Here is a 19339-nt window from a genome sequence, read left to right as displayed (position 1 = left end):
CTTCCCGCTGGAGCGATACCTATTTATCTACCTGCACTTTGACATGCTTTTGAACTGCTAGGTTGGCAGGAGCAGGGACCGAGCAACGGGAGCTCACCCCGTCGCAGGGATTCGAACCGCTGACCTTCTGATCAGCAAGTCCTAGGCTCTGTGGTTTAACCCACATTGCCACCTGCGTCCCTGCAGACCATGTCTTAGTCTGTAGGCAGCATCAAAAAAATCACGCATCCACTGTTTTGTGAGGATGCAATGGTGCAAAAACATGGTTAAAAAACACGGATCCTCATGATTTTTGCACCAGATCAGCCCAAAGTCACCATCAGATCAAACATCATAGCCATGGGCACAGCAAGCACCACAAAAATCACGGATCCACTGCTTCCTGGCGGCACCGTGCCCCAAAAATCCCCTTAAATCTCAGCTCTTTTCGGTCCTTCGTCAGCACTCTGTGTCTGTGTGTGTTTGCATGCTCGTGTGTGTGCGCGCACCCCATCACTTCCGGTTCCCACTCGAACGCAGGCAGGAGTCATAGGGGTTTGCTCTACAACGCACTTGAAATGCGTGGAAAGAGGCGATTGAGTGGCGAGAGGCGGTTTCCGGCCAGGAATTTTGGGATTCCTAGAGGGGCAGGAGGTTTTTTTTTTGCAAAGGGGAGGAGTGTGTGGGGGGGTCACAGTCCCTCCCTTTTTCTTTTTTGCAGGGAAGGAAATCGTCTTCTCGGCGATGGGGGAGGAGGCTGATGCCTGGAGAGGTCAAACAGGTAAAAGGAGCAGAGGGGAGGATAATTCTATTTTTATTTTTTGGAATGGGAAAGGAAGGGTGGGGGTGGGGGGTGCTAATCCATTCAAAGGAGCTGCAAAGTGGAGGCCAGGCGGCTGCATGGCTCTCCGTTGCACGAAATCCTTTGAAGCCCCCCCCCCAGCCCCGGCCCCCAAATCCCAGAGCTCAGACGACATGGGATGTACGGGGTGGGGGGGTGGAAGTAAGAGGCTGGATGCAGAAGAAACAGCCTTGCCCGAGTGGGATGCATGGAGCAGGAGCAGGACTCCTCCTGCCTCCCCTTCCCCACAAAAAAAGAGGGGCGGAGGGACCCCCACCTCAAAGAATCCAGGTTTATCCAGCTGCAGCGAGCGCTGGTTCCCTTCCAACAGTCCTATGGGGCCCCCCTCAATGCAGAGAATATGGCGTGGTGGGGAAAGTTGGAGGGGCTCTGATTCTTTCATGTTATGGAACCATAGAATCTTAGAATAGAATTAGAATACAATAGAATTTGTTATTTATACCCCGCCCATCTGGCTGGGTTTCCCCAGCCACTCTGGGCGTCTTCCAACAGAGTATTAAAATACAGTGGTCTGTTACACGTTAAAAGCTTCCCTAAAAAAGGCTGCTCTCAGATGTCTTGCTGTAATACTGTGCTGGTAATCAGCACCTTACTGACTAAGACATGGTCTACAGCAGGGGTGTCAAACTCAAATTCATCTGGGGCCGCATCAGCAGTTTGGTCACCCTCAAAGGGCCGGTTGTATCTGTAGGACTTTATCAAAGTTATTTTTCCTTAGGCACTGGTGTGTGTTGTCTTGAACCTATACACTATTTAATATACCGATTCCAGTACGATTTTAAATAAGAATAGAAGAAGAAATAATAATGATTTTTTAAAAAGATGACGAGATGGGCTTCCAGGCAGACTGGAGCTCCAGCGGGGAGGAGACAGGAGCCTGTCCCAACAGAGCAGAGCAGAAGCAAATGTTGCCTCCCCCCGCCCTGCCGCTTCACTCAGGAGTCGGAGGATACGGAGCTGCAGTTTGGACAGCAGCAGTTTCTTCCTCGCAAGGGAGCCCCAGCGGCACTGCGGGCGCAGGTGGCCAAGATGTCCTGCTGGGGCCCCGAGCTGCTGCAGTTGCTCCCGGGGAGGGGGCTATCCGCCAAGTCCTCCGGCCCGGAGAAAGCTGATGTGTTGGCGTGGGAAGGGGGGGGTGTTTCGTAGCCAGGCTCCCGCAGCCAAGTTGCTGGCAGGCTCCCACTTTGCTCCAGCCGCCCAGATGCCGGTGCGGTCCTCTTCGGGGTGGGAGGCGCCCCTGCTTTGTGGTGTGGCACACCGCCCGGCCAGCCGGCTCCCTCCACCCCACTCTGCGCAGCTGAACCGGCAGCAGCCTCGCCTCTCCCAGCCCAGCGGGGCGCGCCGCCTGTGGCAGGACCTGCACCGGGTCCCCGCTCTCAACTCGCCTCTGCCGTTCCCTTCCCCGCTTGCCGGCCCCGCTATTTACCCACCAGGGCGACCCCCAGCCAGCCCCTGGCCCCACCGCCCGCGCCCCCGGCCATCTCCTCGCCAGCTGCAGCGCCGCAGTGGCCTCTTCTTGTGGCCCGAGCGAGTGAGCGAGCGGCGTCCCAAGCGTGGCTCTCGCTCCCTGCCCTCGTTGCCAGCCTCTGCAGCTCTCTCAGGCTCCAAACGTTGCCGCGCGTGCCACCCGCCCCCTCGAACAGCCGCGCCCGGGAGGCTCCGAGGGGCGGAGGCAGCCGGCTCCGAGCTTGGCTTCGCGGGACCGCCTCCTCCGCAGTGAGCCCCGGACTGGAGCGAGCGAGCAGAAAGCCTCTTTGCCCGGCCCGCGAGGCAGGCGAAAGTTGTGGGACCAGCCGGTAGGCAGTGCCGACGGGGCGTGTCGGTTGGAGCCCTGTCTGCAAGCAGGCAGGGAAGGCTGTTCACGTGGGTCACTTTTTAGAAAGGCAGAGAGCCTCCGCCGGAGTGCGGACCCTAAAATCTGGGTCGGGACCAGTAAAAAGGACGAGAAGCTTGCTTCCTCACCCTTGATGCCACGGGCCACATGACGAGGTCTGGCGGGCCGGATTCGGCCCGCGGGCCTTGTGTTTGACACCCGTGGTCTACAATATCATGGCGGTTTTATTTAATTTGAATGAAAAAAAATCACATGAGGATCCGTTTAAAATCAGCTGGACCCGCCTTTTACCCAGTCCCAGATTGAAGCATTGCAAAAGCTGGGTATAAGTGGAGAGAGAAGTTGTTGTTGTTGTTTTTATTTGACATCTCTTTGACATCTGGTGGGAGGGCGTTCCACAGGGAGGGTGCCACTACCGAGAAGGCCCTCTGCCTGGTTCCCTGTAACTTGGCTTCTCATAGTGAGGGAGCCATGAGAAGGCCCTCAGCACTGGACCTCAGTATCTGGGCAGAATGATGGGGGTGGAGGCGCTCCTTAAGGTATACTGGACTGAGGCTGATTAGGGCTTTAAAGGTCAGCACAAACACTGCAAGGGACCCCACGAGTCATCTAGTCCAACGCCCTGCGGTGCAGGAAACTCATCTAAAGCCTCCATGAAATACGGCCATCCAACGTCTGCTTAAAAACCTCTGGGGAAGGAGAGTAAAAGCTAAGGAAAGCATTCAAAGCTAATCTTGTGGTCTAGTTTATTTTGGATATTTGGTTGCTTTGTTTTCAGCTGTGTTGTTTTCATATTAGGTGAACTGCTCCTTGCTTTTTTCCTTGACCCGAAAAAATAAAATAAATAAAACCAATCAATCAATCTTTATTACGGTCCAGAGACCCAACAGAAATAATATAGATAAATAAAATAAAGGAGCCTGTTTGGCTTCCTTCCTGCTAAGCCAGGGCTCAGCAAACTTTTTCAGCAGGGGGCCAGTCCAATGTCCCTCAGACCTTGTGGGGGGCCGGGACTATATTTTTTTGGAGGGAGAATGAATGAATTCCTGCACCCCACAAATAACCGAGAGATGCATTTTAAATAAAAGCACACATTCTACTCATGTCAAAACACGTTGATTCCTGGACCGTCTGTGGGCCAGATTGAGAAAGCGATTGGGCAGCATCGGGCCCCCTTGCCTTAGTTTGCCTACCCTTGTGCTAAGCAAAGGGTGGTGGTGGCATTTGAAACTGACTGGCATCCTGAGAACCAGGCCTTGTTAAAAAGGCTGGAGGAAATAAAAAATATTTGCTTCCCTTCTCACCTGGAGTTTCAAAGGAGCTTCTCCAGGTGTTTGATGGAGGGAACAGCTGGGCTTCTCTTGCAGGACTGGCTCCAAGCTGAATGGTGCTGAGTTGAAGGGTCCTTTTCTTCTGGGGCTACCACTACCACCCTCTCCGGTAACTCACAAATTCTTCTTCTTCTTCTATCACTCGTAACTGAGTAAGATTGTTTTCCACAAACACGGTTTTAACAATGAGTCCGTAAGTGACTGTGGAGGCCAATTCTGGATTCACACATCCTTCCACAGTAGGGATGTAGGTTTCCAAGCGGGAGTTGATCACAGTGAGGGTTTGCCAAGCGTGCCTTCCTCTTAGCATGTTTCTCCCTTGTGTCCTGGGTTGCAGTGTCTTTAAAGCCCATGACACCTTTGGTAAAGGCTGTTCTCCAATTGGAGCGCTCGCAGGCAAGTGTTTCCCAATTGCCGGTGTTTATACTTGTTGTTGTTGTTTAGTCGTTTAGTCGTGTCCGACTCTTCGTGACCCCATGGACCAGAGAACGCCAGGCACCTCTGTCCTCCACTGCCTCCCGCAGTTTGGTCAAACTCATGCTGGTAACCTCGAAAACACTATCCAACCATCTCGTCCTCTGCCGTCCCCTTCTCCTTGTGCCCTCCATCTTTCCCAACATCAGGGTCTTCTCCAGGGAGTCTTCTCTTCTCATGAGGTGGCCAAAGTATTGGAGCCTCAGCTTCAGGATCTGTCCTTCCAGTGAGCACTCAGGGCTGATTTCCTTCAGTATGGAGAGGTTTGATCTTCTTGCAGTCCATGGGACTCTCAAGAGTCTCTCAAGAGGTGTTTATACTACTTAAAAAAAAAAAAACATTTTTTGCCTTGAGACAGTCTTTAAACCTCTTTTGTTGACCACCAGCATTACACCTTCCATTTTAAAGTTTGGAATAGAGTACAGTGGTACCTCATGTTACAGACGCTTCAGGTTACAGACTCCGCTAACCTAGAAATAGTACCTTGGGTTAAGAACTTTGCTTCAGGTTGAGAACAGAAATCGCACAGCGGCAGCACAGCGGCAGCGGAAGGCCCAATTAGGTAAAGTGGTACCTCAGGTTAAGAACAGTTTCAGGTTAAGAAGGAACCTCCAGAACGAACTAAGTTCTTAACCCGAGGTACCACTGTAGTTTCTTTGGAAGACGATAATCAGGCATCTGCACAACATGACCAGTCCAATGAAGTTGATGTTGAAGAATCATTGCTTCGACACTGGTGATCTTTGCTTCTTCTAGGACACTGGCATTAGTTTGCCTGTCTTCCCAAGTAATGTGTCAAAAAGTTTCGGAGACACCATTGACACAAATACACACACAGAGCAGGCCTCACTACTTCTTAAATAAAATTTGCATCCTGTTAAATTGTCAGCAGAATTGCAGATGAAAAAGACATGGCGACTTTTACGTGCCTCAGGAGGCATGCCTAAAATTACGAGTCCGGAAAAGAATACAGCGAAGGTAGAAAGTAGAAACTATTGGCTGAGGCTTCGAAGTACAGTCTCACGAGAGTTTTGTAAGGTGGGCCAGTATGACAGCTAGGGTCGGTTTTAGGTTGAGGTTGTGGTTGGGGCAGCTAAACCTTTCTCAGACCAGCCCACCTTACCAGGCGGCTGTTGTTTTGTTGTTATATTTATTTGTACCCCCCCCCCTTCCTCCTGACAGAGACTCAAGACGGCTTACGGATAAAATAAGAACAGTGAAAAGCAGTCAGTTTCCAAAAGCCCGTTGGGACAAGAAAGTCTTCGCCTGCCGGCGGCAAGACCGCAAAGAGAAAGCTTCTCTGGCTTCTCTAGGGAGGCAATTCCAAAGTAGGGGGGCAGCCACCGAGAAGGCCCTCTCCCTGGGAGGGTAGCAGGACAGAGAAAAAGGGCCTCCATTGCAGATCTCAAAACCCAGGTAGGTTCTTAGGAGGGAATACAGTCTTTAAGATAGCTTGCTTTGAATTGTGCCTGGAGGCAGACTGCTAGCAGGTGGAGTTGTTGTAAGAAGGGAGTCTTATAACCAGCCCTGGTTAACAATCTGACTGCAGCTCTTTTGAGCCCACTGACGTTTCTGAGCACTTTCCCAAGGCCGCCCCACATAGAACCCCACATACAGTAACCCAGCAGATGTTACCCAGTGAATTAGAATCGTAGAAACGTACAGTTGGAAGAGACCCTGCGGATCATGCAGTCTGACCCCCTACAATGCAAGAACGTGCAGCTCTCCCGTACGGGGATTGAACCTGCAACCTTGGCGTGAGTGTGGTTGAGATTTCTGTTGCAGCCGTAATAATAATAATAATTTATTATATATACCTCGCCCATCTGACTGGGCTTCCCCAGCCATTCTGGGCAGCTTCCAACAAACATAAAAGTATAATACTGTAAAACATCGAACATTAAAAACTTCCCTGTACAGAGCTGCCTTCAGGTGTCTTCTAAAAGTCGGATAGTTGTTTATTCCCTTGACATCTGATGGGAGGGCGTTTCCACAGGGCGGGCACCACTACCGAAAAGGCCCTCTGCCTGGTTCCCTGCAACCTCACTTCTCGCAGGGAGGGAACCGCCAGAAGGCCCTCGGTGCTGGACCTCAGTGTCCGGCCTGAGTGATGGGGGTGGAGACACTCCTTCAGGTATACTGGGCCGAGGTCACTTGTGGCTTTAAGGTTAGCACCAACACTTTGAATTGTGCTCAGAAACGTACTGGGAGCCAATGTAGGTCTTTTATGTTATGTGGTCTCGTGAATGTCATGAATAGCATTTATGCTTTTGCTTTCTCAGGAAGAACGGCCCTGTTGCTGAAATCTGAGCTCATCTCCTGCTTTTTGTGCGGGGGAGAGATGTTTGTGCAGGACGCACAAGGCCATAAGATATATTACGAGACTGTTTATTTGTAGGTATGCATTTTTAACTTCAGTTTATCTACTGGTGGTTCCCTCATTGCGAGGTTACAGGGAACCAGACGGAAGGCCTTCTCGGTAGTGGCATCTGCCTTGTGGAACTTCAGATGTGAAGGAAGTAAGCAGCTATCTTATCTTTAAAAGACATCTGAAGGCAGCCCTGTTTAGGGAAGCTTTTAATATTTACTGTGGCATTGATTTTAACACTTGATTGGAAGCCGCCCAGTGACTGGGGAAACTCAGCCAGATGGGTGGGGTATAAATAATAAATTATTATTATTATTATTATTATTATTATTATTATTATTATTATTGGGTGTGCAACACAAGGCAACCGAGAACATAACAGTTTCTAAGTTGACATCTCTAAGACAAAAGCAGGGAGTACCTTAAAAACATAGAAGAGCAGTCCTAAACTAAAAACGTCAGGTGATCTCAAGAGGCTGTCTGTATGCCTGATTTTGGGCTCACTAATCTGATGCCCACAGATGGCACTTGTGAAAGTCAAATTCAATGCCCCCAGAATGAAACAGTCTCCACATTCCCAGCTAAAAACACTGAAATTTAGATAACAATCTTCTCTTTTCTCCTAAGAAGTGAGTCTGTTCTACCCCTTCAGAGTTTTACTCCCTTACCTTCCTCCCAATAAAAATTTCCTCATAAACCCACACATGTGAAAGCGAGAGATGTGCTTGGGAGATGAAGAGAGGTATCCACCAAGCCTTTGGCCAGGGCACAGCCTGACTCCCTCCTTTGGCAATCTTCACAGACCTCTAGCCCAATGGTTGCCATCAATTTGATTTGAATTAATTTTATAATGAAATGATTTTAGAATGTTGTATTATTTTTATTGTTGTTAGCCGCCCTGAGCCCGGCTTTGGCTGGGGAGGGCGGGATATAAATAAAAAATTATTATTATTATTATTATCAAGAGGGACCAGAAAGGAATTTATGTTATTGTCTTCAGACAGTAGCATAATCAATTTATTCAGCAGGGCATAGAAAGAGGAAGAGAGAGAACTCTGGAGATGATAAATAAAGAGTAGCAGGCTTGAACACCTAACAGGTTTTCATGTTCATTTCTTATTTCCCCAAACAGGCCATAAGCAGGACAAATAAAATTATAGGAAATCATCTGTGGTGTCAGCAGAAAGAAGGAAGAAAAAGGACATCTAGAAATCCAAGGATACATTTGAGGCACAAAGGAAACCAGAGAGACAGAGACACAGAGAGAGAAATCCTTCCATGTTGATGATATCCACGAAATCTTGATCCCAGTGGAATATGACAAAGGGACAATAAGCAAGGGAAAGGGTCCTGGGGTGGGGAAGGGGAATATTCTAAAATAAACCAAAGTTAAATAAATATAGCAGAGCCTATAGCAGGGGAGATGCAAGGAGTGCAGCAAGAGCTTGCTAAGGGAGCACTTACTGAACATCAAATAGCCAACACAGGGATGAAATCATATAGATGCTTGTGGACTTATGCTCATAGCAGAACCCACACAGGAGAGAAGCCGCATGAATGCATGCAGTGTGGAAAGAGCTTCAGTTTCATGGGAAACCTTAGTACACATGAAAGAACCCACACGGGAGACAAACCGTATACATGCACGGAGTGTGGAAAGAGCTTCAGTCAGAGTGGACACCTTCATTTACATCAAAGAACCCACACGGGAGAGAAGCCGTATGAATGCATGCAGTGTGGAAAGAGCTTCAGTTACATTGGAAACCTTATTTCACATGAAAGAACCCACACGGGAGAAAAACCCTACATATGCACAGTGTGCGGAAAGAGGTTCAGTCAGAGTGGACACCTTACTTTACATCAGAGAACCCACACGGGGGAGAAACCATACGAATGCCGTGAATGTGGAAAGAGGTTCAGTCAGAGTGGCCTCCTAACCTCACATCAGAGAACCCACACAGGGGAGAAACCATATGAATGCAAAGAGTGTGGAAAGAGATTCAGTCAGAGTGGACACCTTCGTTTACATCAGAGAACCCACACGGGGGAGAAACCATACGAATGCCACGAATGTGGAAAGAGCTTCAGTCAAAATGGACGCTTAACTTCACATCAAAGAATTCACACAGGAGAAAAACCATATCAATGCATGGAGTGTGGAAAGCGCTTCAGTCAAACTGGGCACCTTACTTCACATCAGAGAATCCATAAACGGGAGAAGCCGCACAAATGTCTGGAGTGTGGAAAGGGTTTCATGGACAATGGAGCACTCACTAAACATCAGAGAATCCACACAGAAGAGAAACCACACACGTGTTTGGAGTGTGGAAAGAGCTTCAGTCGAAAGGCAAACTTCAGTTCACATGAAAAAACCCACACAGGGGAGAAACCATACAAATGTCTGGAGTGTGGAAAGAGTTTTAATTCTCGTAGGAGTCTTACTTTACATCAGAAAAACAACATGGGAGAGAAACCCTGTGCATGCGCTGAGTGTGGAAAGAGCTTCAGTACAAGCTGCAAACTTACTTCACATCAAAGAACCCATACAGTGGATCAGCCGTATGAAATAGCATGGAATTTGCAACAACTTGAATTAGAATGAAATGTATTGACCCACGAATGGAAAGTCCCTCTCTCCCTCGAATCAGAGAATTGTAGTGTTGGAAGGCTCCCCCAAAGGTCATCTGGTCCAATCACCTGTTATATAGCTCCATGCACTTGCAGATTCTTAGCTTCTTTTATGTCTTGCTCTTTCCTTTCCCCCACCTTTGTTTTTGTCTCATTTTGTTTTATTACAGAAAGTTACGGAATAAGAAATGCATACTAACATTTTTGCTATATGTATTATTGAAAAATTGTAATAAACAGGTGAGGGAGCCCAGTTTTTTCCATGATTGGTTTGACCGTTATGGAGCCTCCCACTTCTGCGGAAGTTCTGTCACAGTGAGGCCCTTACTATCTCTCATATAAGGAGAGAGACAGCAGAATTGATCACTGTGGTTAAAGCTTCTGTCCAGGCCTTATTAAGCCTATAGTCTCTTCCAGATGTCTCGCTTATTCAGATTATACCGCATTCATCCACAGTTGAAGCATGGTGGTTGGACTAAATCTGGTGTCATTAGACAATGATTCTGGTTTGTTTATGGGGCAGTCGTATCGCTATCCTGATCTGCCGATATGGTGTCAATCATTCATAACTTTCCAAATCACAAAAGGGCCATTTAAACGCCCACAAATACCTATACCCACCAGTGGTTTGTTGTGCTGTTGTGGATGTCCTGTGTTCTTCCACGAAGAAAAAGGAGCAGGCCTAGACCACAGAGCCAGAATACCCCATTTTCTCCAGCGTAATTCAGTTCAGTGTTCAGAGAGGTGGCGAAGAACCCAGGAGCTCCCTTGACAGAAGTGCGAAGCAGTGCGTTCCAACCCCCTGGCCTTTCTTAACACAAGCCAAGCCTCAAAGCGTCTCTCTGTTGTCAACAAGAAAATCTTTATAACAAACCGCTCAGCAAATTAAAGGACCGATGTGCCAGTTAATATCTGTCTAGACTGAAAAGGAACTATGTGACCTGGTAGAAATCCAGATCTACTGAGTGCCAACTTTTACTCTAAGCACATCAAATATCAAAGTAAAGGATGTTTTGATGAAAACAGCTGTATGTGTAGCCTTCATAATAGAACGATTGCTTTCTTCTTATGTGTACAGATCTCCTACAAATCGGATAGCTTTCCTTTGGTCTAAAAGAGATATTTCCCTCTGGCAATTGTGAAGATGACCAACCATTTTGAATGTGTTGTAAAAATTTCCTCTTCAGAGGGGAGACGGGGTATAGATATTGCCACCTTTTGGGGCCCCAAAATCTTGTCTTCTCTTGTTGATAGAATCAGGCCTACGCCTAGGGAATTATTTGTTTTCTTTTGTCCTAATTTGCTAGGTGGCATTTTCTGTATTAGTTTGATAAACTTACATTTTTCTCCTTTGTAATCTTGAATTGCATTTGCTTAAGTAAAGAAACATGCTAAATAAATCGACGAAACTGCAAGCCTTCCCTGAACCCTAAATATTCTCTGTGCTGATATGGAGGGGGGAGTATAAACGCACATCCCTAAATCTAATTCGGTGAGTGGCCCCTGGGTCCCGTGTCAAGGTATTCTTGCGGCCCACTTGGTCTGAGGGGTTGGACTGCCCTGCTTTGAATTAAAAATCCCCCAGACACTGCAAAGGCTCCTCATAGGGGAATTGTTCTGTCTCTTTGATTATTTTGGGTCGCCTGAGCTATACTTCCACACACACACAGTGAAATAAAATCATCAGGCAAGCACACAGATCCTGAACTTGGTGCAACACGGACAGGCTAATGGAGTAATTAAAGAGCAATTAACACAAATTTGATATAAAACTGGGGAAACGAGAATGTGGGGGAGGGGAATAGATTATGTAGTAAAGGTAAAGGGACCCCTGGCCATTAGGTCCAGTCGTGGTCGACTCTGGGGTTGCGGCGCTCATTTCGCTTTATTGGCCGAGGGATCCGGCGTACAGCTTCCAGGTCATGTGGCCAGCATGACTAAGCTGCTTCTGGCGAACCAGAGCAGCGCACAGAAACGTGGTTTACCTTCCCGCTGGAGCAGTACCTATATATCTACTTGCACTTTGATGTGCTTTTGAATGCTAGGTGGGCAGGAGCAGGGACCAAGCAACAGGAGCTCACCCTGTTGCGGGGATTTGAACCGCCGATGTTCTGATTGGCAAGTCCTAGGCTCTGTGGTTTAACCCACAGCGCCACCCGTGTCCCCTAGATTATGTAGTAGAAAAGAGTTAATAAAATGAACCATGGATGGGGGGTGGGTAGAGGGAAGTCGATGATAATTTTTAAGTCCAAATCCAAAATATACATTTATCTGTTTAAATTTGTAAAAAAAAAAAAAAAGGAAAAGGAAATGATGTGTGTGCAAGAAAAAGAGATTGGCACGGGCTCCCCTTCTATCCAGCCAGGAGTTGGCGCAACCCCAGAGCATTGGTTTTTCCTCTTCGGGGATACTGCATTTTGCTTGCCACTCAAACGCCAATTTGCGCCCTCCTGGAAGAGGGAGGCGCTGCTGCTGGAGCCCACGTGGGGTGACGCGAACGTTCCAAGCTCCATTCACAAAAAGCAGGAAGGCGCGCGGGGGCGTGCGCGGTAAGGAAGAAGTGTTGCCGTTCGCTCTGCAGCCTCTCTAGGCGCCTTGGACTCGATCTCTTTAACCCCGAGATGCACTTTTCCGTAGCAAGAAAAGCGGGGGGGGGGGGGAGTAGAGGGGACAGTCCCCCCCCTTCTCCAAGTCCACTTTGCAAGAGCAAGAAGAGAAGAAGTGGATCTCTCCCCGGATCCAGCAACGCCTGAGTGATCGCCTCTCCCTGGTTGATTCCCTTCCTCCGTCTGATCTCCCCCTGTGCAAAGACCTCCCCCGCCCAAAAAAGCCAGACTCGCTAAGGGTTAAATCCCACGCACCCACCCACCCCCCCGCATTTCAAGGAGAGTCACATCCTGCTGCATTTGGGTCTGGACAGGAGAGTGGAATTTGGGGGGCGGGGGGTGGAAGGTGATGCCTCCCCGCCGGCAGGATGGGGAGTGGGCGCTGTGTGTGTGTGTCTGTGTTGCGGACTCCGGGCATCGGAATCAAGAGTTGCAGCGACTCTCCAAAGCTCCGGAGGAAGGGCATTCCCAGCCCTACCTACGGACGCCGAATGTAGGGTTTGAACCCGGGACCATCTGCATGCGAGGCAGATGCCCTGCCACTGAGCTATGCTCCTTAGCCTGGACGTAGCGAATCAGAGAATTGCAGAGTTGCAAGGAGCACGAGGGACATCCTAGCCCAGCCTCCTGGAATGCGGGAATCTTTTGCCCACCGTGGGTTTCAAACCCACGACCCTGTGATTAAGAGTCTCGTGCTCTGCAAATATGTTTTGGGAGGGTGGTTTATTGGTTTGTTTTTGTTCCTACTGACTGAGCTAGAGAGAGAGAGAGAGAGAGAGAGCGCTGTACACAGCTACCGGTTTGGGGGCATCTATTGAAGACCTTTGTACGCCAACAGGCCTATGCAGGTTTCTAGAATGTCCCCTGTAGCAAGTAATTTTAATGATTTCTTCATATTGCTTTTGAATGTTGCTATGTGGTTCTGATGTTTAGCAAGAGAAAAGTGTCAGCTTTTAAGTTACAAAGGACTCTTTGTCTGGATTATATATACTGTGTGTGTGTGTGTGTCTGTGTGTGTGTGTGTGTTAAAGGGACACAGGTGGCACTGTGGGTTAAACCACAGAGCCTAGGGCTTGCCTATCAGAAGGTTGGCGGTTCGAATCCCCGCAACAGGGTGAGCTCCTGTTGCTTGGTCCCTGCTCCTGCCAACCTAGGAGTTCAAAAGCACGTCAAAGTGCAAGTAGATAAATAGGTACCGCTCCGGCAGGAAGGTAAACAGCATTTCCGTGCGCTGCTCTGGTTTACTAGAAGCGGCTTAGTCATGCTGGCCACATGACCCGGAAGCTGTACGCCGGCTCCCTCAGCCAATAAAGCGAGATGAGCATCGCAACCCCAGAATCGGCCACGACTGGACCTAATGGTCAGGGGTCCCTTTACCTTCTATATATATGTGTGTTACGGAAATTAGGGGGGGCACATCTTTAAAGTTGTTAAATGTTACAAATATTATGCCTGAATTTATCCTTTCAACTTGACAGCTCAGGAAAGTTACCTAGCTTTAAAAATAATATAAAATCAACTCCTTTGCCAGTTTCCTGCATTCCAAAGCTATTTTCCCCTTGAAAAAGGACTCCAGGAGGTTCCCAGAGGTGACAATTGCTGAGCTGATGGTTGGCCAAGGGAAGCCTAATCCCATCACCAAAACTTGCCAAGGGGTCAAGACATGCAAAGGAAGTTCTATTGTAATCTGGGTGGTGGGACTTCAGAGGTGTTTGCCTATGCTCATCTTATACCTGGGTTTTGCCCTGCGATGTCTGCTTATTCTAATCTTGTGCCAAGGACTTGCCTGGACATGTTTGCCAAGGTTAACCCCTCCCCTTTTGTGACATGTCAGTGATGTAGCAATGATGTTGTAAGAACTGTATGGTGGGAAAGTTTTAAAAGTCCTTGTCACCCTATCCTCGGGGTTCAAAATTCCTCTTTGAACCTGTTGCACAATAAACTTTGGTCTACAGCTATTTGCTCCGGTTGGTGGCTGGACTCCTCTGTTTATTCCGCAGGGACCCGCGGGCTCTGCCCGACCAGCTGGGTGACTGAGCAGCCTCGCACCTAGATTTTCCGTAATAATACACACACACACACACACACACACACTGACAACAAGAGATAGGGGGCAGTCATAGAATCATAGTGTTGAAAGGAACCTTGTCTGTCATCTATTCCAACCCACTGCAATGCAGGAATATGCAGCTGTCCCATATGGGGATCGAACCTGCAACCTTGGCGTTATCAGCACCATGCTCTAACCAACGGAGTTACGTCCACGGGAAAGAGAGACAGGGGAAGAATGTTTCTGAACAAGGGCATGGTGCAAGGTTCTCTCGATCTCTGGTTCTTCCTGTTTGTTTCTGGAGGGGAGATTTTCTCAGATTGACAGCTGGAAACATTCAGCTTGCTTGGAAGCTGTCTGTTAACGTCCCTCATTGAACTTCTGGGAGTACGCAGGAGGCCTCCCCCCACAGGTCCAAGATGGATCTTTCGGACAGAGCAGGAGGAGACCCTGGTGCCACCAAGACTGGGAGCAGTGGAGGATTCTGGGAAGGAACGGTGAAGAAGATCCTAAGTTCAGGAGAAGCCGGCATAGATGTTGGGCGCCAGCGGTTCAGGGAGTTTGGCTACCAGGAGACCGAGGGGCCCTGAGACTTTTGCAGCCAACTCCACAGTCTCTGCCATCTGTGGCTGAAGCCAGAAAGGCTCACCAAGGCCCAGATCCTGGACCTGGTGGTCTTGGAGCAGTTCCTGGCTGTCCTCCCCCCGGAGATGGAGAACTGGGTCAGGGAGTGTGGAGTGGAGTGGAGTTCGCAGGCGGTGGCCTTGGCAGAAGGCTTCCTCCTGAGCCAGACAGAAGAGAGGAGGCAGGAAGAGAGACAGGTGAGAGGCTTATCCCCACCTCAATCATCCAGGCAGTTCCAAGGAACTGAGAAGGCAGCCATGGTTCTGAATACCAGTTTCTGGAAACCGCAGCAGAGGAGAGTGTTCTTGTGCTGCTTCGGTCCAGCTTGCTGGTTTCCCACTGTAGAATTGGAAGGGACCTCCCACACTTATTCTAGTCCAGCAGTTCTCAAGCTGTGGGTCCCCATATGTTGTTGGACTACAGCCCCCATCGTCCCTGAGCTCTGGTCTTGCTAGCTAGGGGTGATGGGAGTTGTAGTTCAACAACATCTGGGGACCCACAGGTTGAGAAAGGCTTATTTCTAGTCCAACCCCCCTGCAATGCAGAAATCTCAGATAAAGCATCCATGATAGTTGGCCACGCAACCTCTGCTTAAAAACCTCCAAGGAAGGAGAGTCCACCACCTCCCGAGGGAAACCGTTCCACTGTCAAACAGCTCTTAACTGTCAGAATTTCCCCCCGTAGATTTAGTCGGGATCTCACTTTTTGTAACTTGAAGCCATGGGTTTGAGTCCTACCCTCCAGAGCAGGAGAAAACCAGCTTGTTTCCTGCATGTGACAGCCCTTGAGATATTTGAAGATGGCTATCATATCTCCTCTTTTCTGGGCTAAACATACCCAGCTCCTTCAACCAGTGAAGTCGGTGAAGGTCCTGTGTGAGTGTCTGGAGGCGGTTGGAGGATGGATGGCGGCTAACAGATTGAGGTTGAATCCTGATAAGACAGAAGTACTGTTTTTGGGGGACAGGAGGTGGGCGGGTGTGGAGGACTCCCTGGTCCTGAATGGTGTAACTGTGCCCCTGAAGGACCAGGTGTGCAGACTGGGAGTCATTTTGGACTCACAGCTGTCCAAAGGAGGTGCAGGTTAATTCTGTGTCCAGGGCGGCTGTCTACCAGCTCCACCTGATACGCAGGTTGAGACTCTACCTGCCCGCAGGCTCTCTTGCCAGAGTGGTGCATGCTCTGGTTATCTCCCGCTTAGAGTACTGCAATGCGCTCTATGTGGGGTTACCTTTGAAGGTGACCCGGAAACTACAACTAATCCAGAATGCAGCAGCTAGTCTGGTGACTGGGGGTGGCTGCCAAGACCACATAACACCGGTCTTGAAAGACCTACATTGGCTCCCAGTACATTTCCGAGCACAATTCAAAGTGTTGGTGTTGACCTTTAAAGCCCTAAACGGCCTCGGCCCAGTATACCTGAAGGAGCATCTCCATCCCCATCATTCTGCCTGGACACTGATGTCCAGTGCCAAGGGCCTTCTGGCAGTTCCCTCACTGAGAGAAGTCAAGTTACAGGGAACCAGGCAGAGGGCCTTCTCAGTGGTGGTGCTCACCCTGTGGAACACCCTCCCACCAGATGTCAAAGAGAAGAACAACTACCAGATTTTTAGAAGACATCTGAAGGCAGCCCTGTTTAGGGAAGCTTCTAATGTTTGATGCATTACTGTATTTTAATATTTTGTTGGAAGCCGCTCAGAGTGGCTGGGGAAGCCCAGCCAGATGGGCGAAGTATAAATAATAAATTTATTATTATTATTATTATTATTATTATTATTATTATTATTATTATTATTAACCATACCTCATAAGGTTTGATGTGCCGTTGGCCTGATCCAGCAGGCCCTTATGTTCTTAATACAGGTATAGATTGGTTATTCGTCCTTCACCCGGAAGTCCCAGCGCGGGAATACACACAATCTTTAAATGGGATTAAGCCTTAACAACATTTACTAGAGCCACGGAGAAGGTCCTCTTTCCGCTTCACAGCTCCACTTGTTTCTGCAGTAGAGTTTTTCCAGAAGACTTGAGGGTGGAGGGCGAGAATCCATTGCTTGGTTTGTCCTTCCTAGCCTCCTCTCCCTGTTCCCTGTCTGGGTGCCTTGCTTCTGTTTCAGGTGCAAAGCCTGTCCTTAGATGTGGCCGTTGATTCCCGCGAGTCAGAGAAGGACCCAACTGACCGTTGTGCAAAGCCCCTCTCGTGGGGCATCTCCCAGGAGGTACAAAGTCAGAATGATTCATTGGGTAAGGGAGGATCCTTTGTGTTAAGTTGTGGGCGAACATAGCAGACGACACAGCGATTTCTCCAGAGCAGCTCTTTACTTGCAAGCTGGACAGAACTGAACAGCAAACAGCTCAGCTAACTGCCTCTTCTCAAATCCTCTCCTTTTAAACTCTCCCTTCTGGAACCACAGCCAATCAGAGGCTGCCATTTGTTAACTATTTGCTGGCAGGGGAAAAAAGAATGGGAAAAAAGAAACGCTTGTTGCATCCAACCTGTCCAGCAAAACCAACTTTTCATTAGATGTGCTCAGGCCATCAGCATAGGTTCGGCTGAGAAGTCCAGAAGGCGTAGTAAGTCAGAGGGGGAGCTCTCTGATGCCAAGGACGTTCTGGCTGGCCCTAGTGGGTCAGAGGGGGTTCCTGAAGTAGTGTTGCGCCGATCAGCTCGGACGACGAAGGGGAAGCCCCCTGAAAGGTTTGCTGTCACTAGCGTGTGGGTCGGAATGGCACAGTGTGAACCCGAGAGTTTTGAGGATGTTCAGAAACTGCTTCAGGAAGAAGCCAGGAAATGGCATGAGGCGATGCAGAAGGAGATGAGCTCAATGGAGTCTCTAGGTGTGTTCTCCCTCACGAACTTGCCGGTGGGCAAACAGTAGCCGTTGGGTTTACTGTCTTAAACCCACAGCAACTGGAGAACCGCAGTACAAGGCCAGGTTAGTAGCGAGAGGATTCACGCAGCGAAGGGGGTTGCATTATACGGAAGTTTATGCTCCCACCTCCAGAAGTGAATCTCTACGCGTGCACTTGGTCATTGCTGCACAAAGAGGTTTGCTGGTTCATCACTTTGATGTGGATGTTGCCTACTTGAACTCAGACCTCCAGGAGGATCTGTATATGCTTCCTCCTCCAGGGTTTGAGGGCAATGAGCAAGGTACTGTATGGAAACTTCACAAGTCAATTTACGGCCTGAAGCAATCGGCCAGGAATTGGAATTTGTGCCTGAATGAAGCTTTGGAGAAGCTAGGTTTCAGAAAGAGTCTTGCTGACAGTTGCCTGTGTGCGTGTGAATATAAATCCTACGTCCAGCAAGCTTCCCAGGGCAGCTCTGTATCCCTGGAAGCTCTGAGCTGGCCTAGCAGGATAGCAGAGTAGCAACAGCGGTCCTGAGTCCATGTGAGAAAGGGATAAATCAGGTCCAAAGACAGATTGGTTCTTATCTCTAGAAGCGTTTACTTACAAGCCATAAATCAGTCTCTTTCCATTGGAAACCTCCGCCATTTCGGCATCTCTCCGTGCTTCCAAGAGCACACATTCACAGCCTCTCCGTTGAGCTGTATCTCTCAGTCAGAAGTGAGAGCAACTCTGCTTGCAGACTGTGACGCAGTTCTCTGCGACAAGCTCCTCCCAGATACAGGACACCACAGAGTTTTAACACTGTCATTAGGAAGAACTTCCTGACAGTAAGAGCTGTTCGACAGTGGAATTTGCTGCCAAGGAGTGTGGTGGAGTCTCCTTCTTTGGAGGTCTTTAAGCAGAGGCTTGACAACCACATGTCAGGAGTGCTCTGATGGTGTTTCCTGCTTGGCAGGGGGTTGGACTTGATGGCCCTTGTGGTCTCTTCCAACTCTATGATCCTATGATTCTATGATTTCATGATAATGGCTATAATTTAAAATTTAAAAATTGTATGAGAAAATTTAAAAATTGTAAGAACATAATATATGTATGTAAGAAATCCTAAACTCAAATAAAATAAAATAAATTTTAAAAAAGAAAGTAATGCAAAACAGATTAATCAATTCGACTTTTAAAAACAACTCCTAAAACAGCAATTTAACATGAATTTTAATTAGCAGCGCAACAGTGAAAACAGAAGCTCAGGAGCACGTTCGGCTTCCGAAGCAAAGTTTGCAAACTGGAACACTGACTTCCAGGTTTGCAGCATTCGAGTTCAAAGTTGTTCAGGAATTCAGCTGTTTGAGAACCGAGGTACCACTGTATATAGACATGGTTGCCATACATCCAGAATTGTAAACAGCGTCCGGGCGGAAATTGCTGAAATGTCCGAGAAAATCTGGACGTATGACAGCCCATGTCGCAAGCGTAGATTTCGGCAAACTTAACTTGAAATAGATACGCGCCCCCCCGCCCCCCGTTCCTTCAAGCCCTCCTCAGAAGGCTTGGTTTCAGACCCTTGATAATCTTGATTGACTCCTCTGCATCATCTTCATGACGCTTTCCCTTAGCATATAGCAAGCTTTCAAACTGTGAGTTTTGTTCTGCAAATCCATTTTTTAAATTCTAACTGAAATGTTGCATTCAACTGATGGTAACTTGACCTGTCTCCCTCCCACCTGGAGG

At 48.5% G+C, this 19339-nt stretch overlaps 1 protein-coding gene across 2 annotated transcripts; it reads left to right on the top strand.

Annotated features, from left to right (window-relative positions):
- The first annotated feature begins 636 nt into the window (after nucleotides 1–636).
- LOC309364965 (uncharacterized protein) lies at nucleotides 637–10891 on the top strand. Of its 2 annotated transcripts, XM_081903020.1 has the most exons (4): nucleotides 637–760; nucleotides 4043–4115; nucleotides 5663–5896; nucleotides 7981–10891. In XM_081903020.1, exon 4 carries the CDS (start codon nucleotides 8272–8274, stop codon nucleotides 9448–9450), a length of 1179 nt encoding a protein of 392 aa, XP_081759146.1. In that variant the 5' UTR covers nucleotides 637–760; nucleotides 4043–4115; nucleotides 5663–5896; nucleotides 7981–8271; the 3' UTR covers nucleotides 9451–10891. The 2 variants fall into 2 exon arrangements, with proteins under 2 accessions (XP_081759146.1, XP_081759145.1); XM_081903019.1 differs by lacking the exon at nucleotides 4043–4115.
- The last annotated feature ends 8448 nt before the right edge of the window (nucleotides 10892–19339 follow it).

The sequence above is a fragment of the Podarcis melisellensis genome (genome assembly GCF_964234715.1).
Source record: "Podarcis melisellensis genome assembly, chromosome: 2".
NCBI lineage: Eukaryota > Metazoa > Chordata > Lepidosauria > Squamata > Lacertidae > Podarcis > Podarcis melisellensis.
This window is presented reverse-complemented; position numbering and strand designations above follow the sequence as displayed.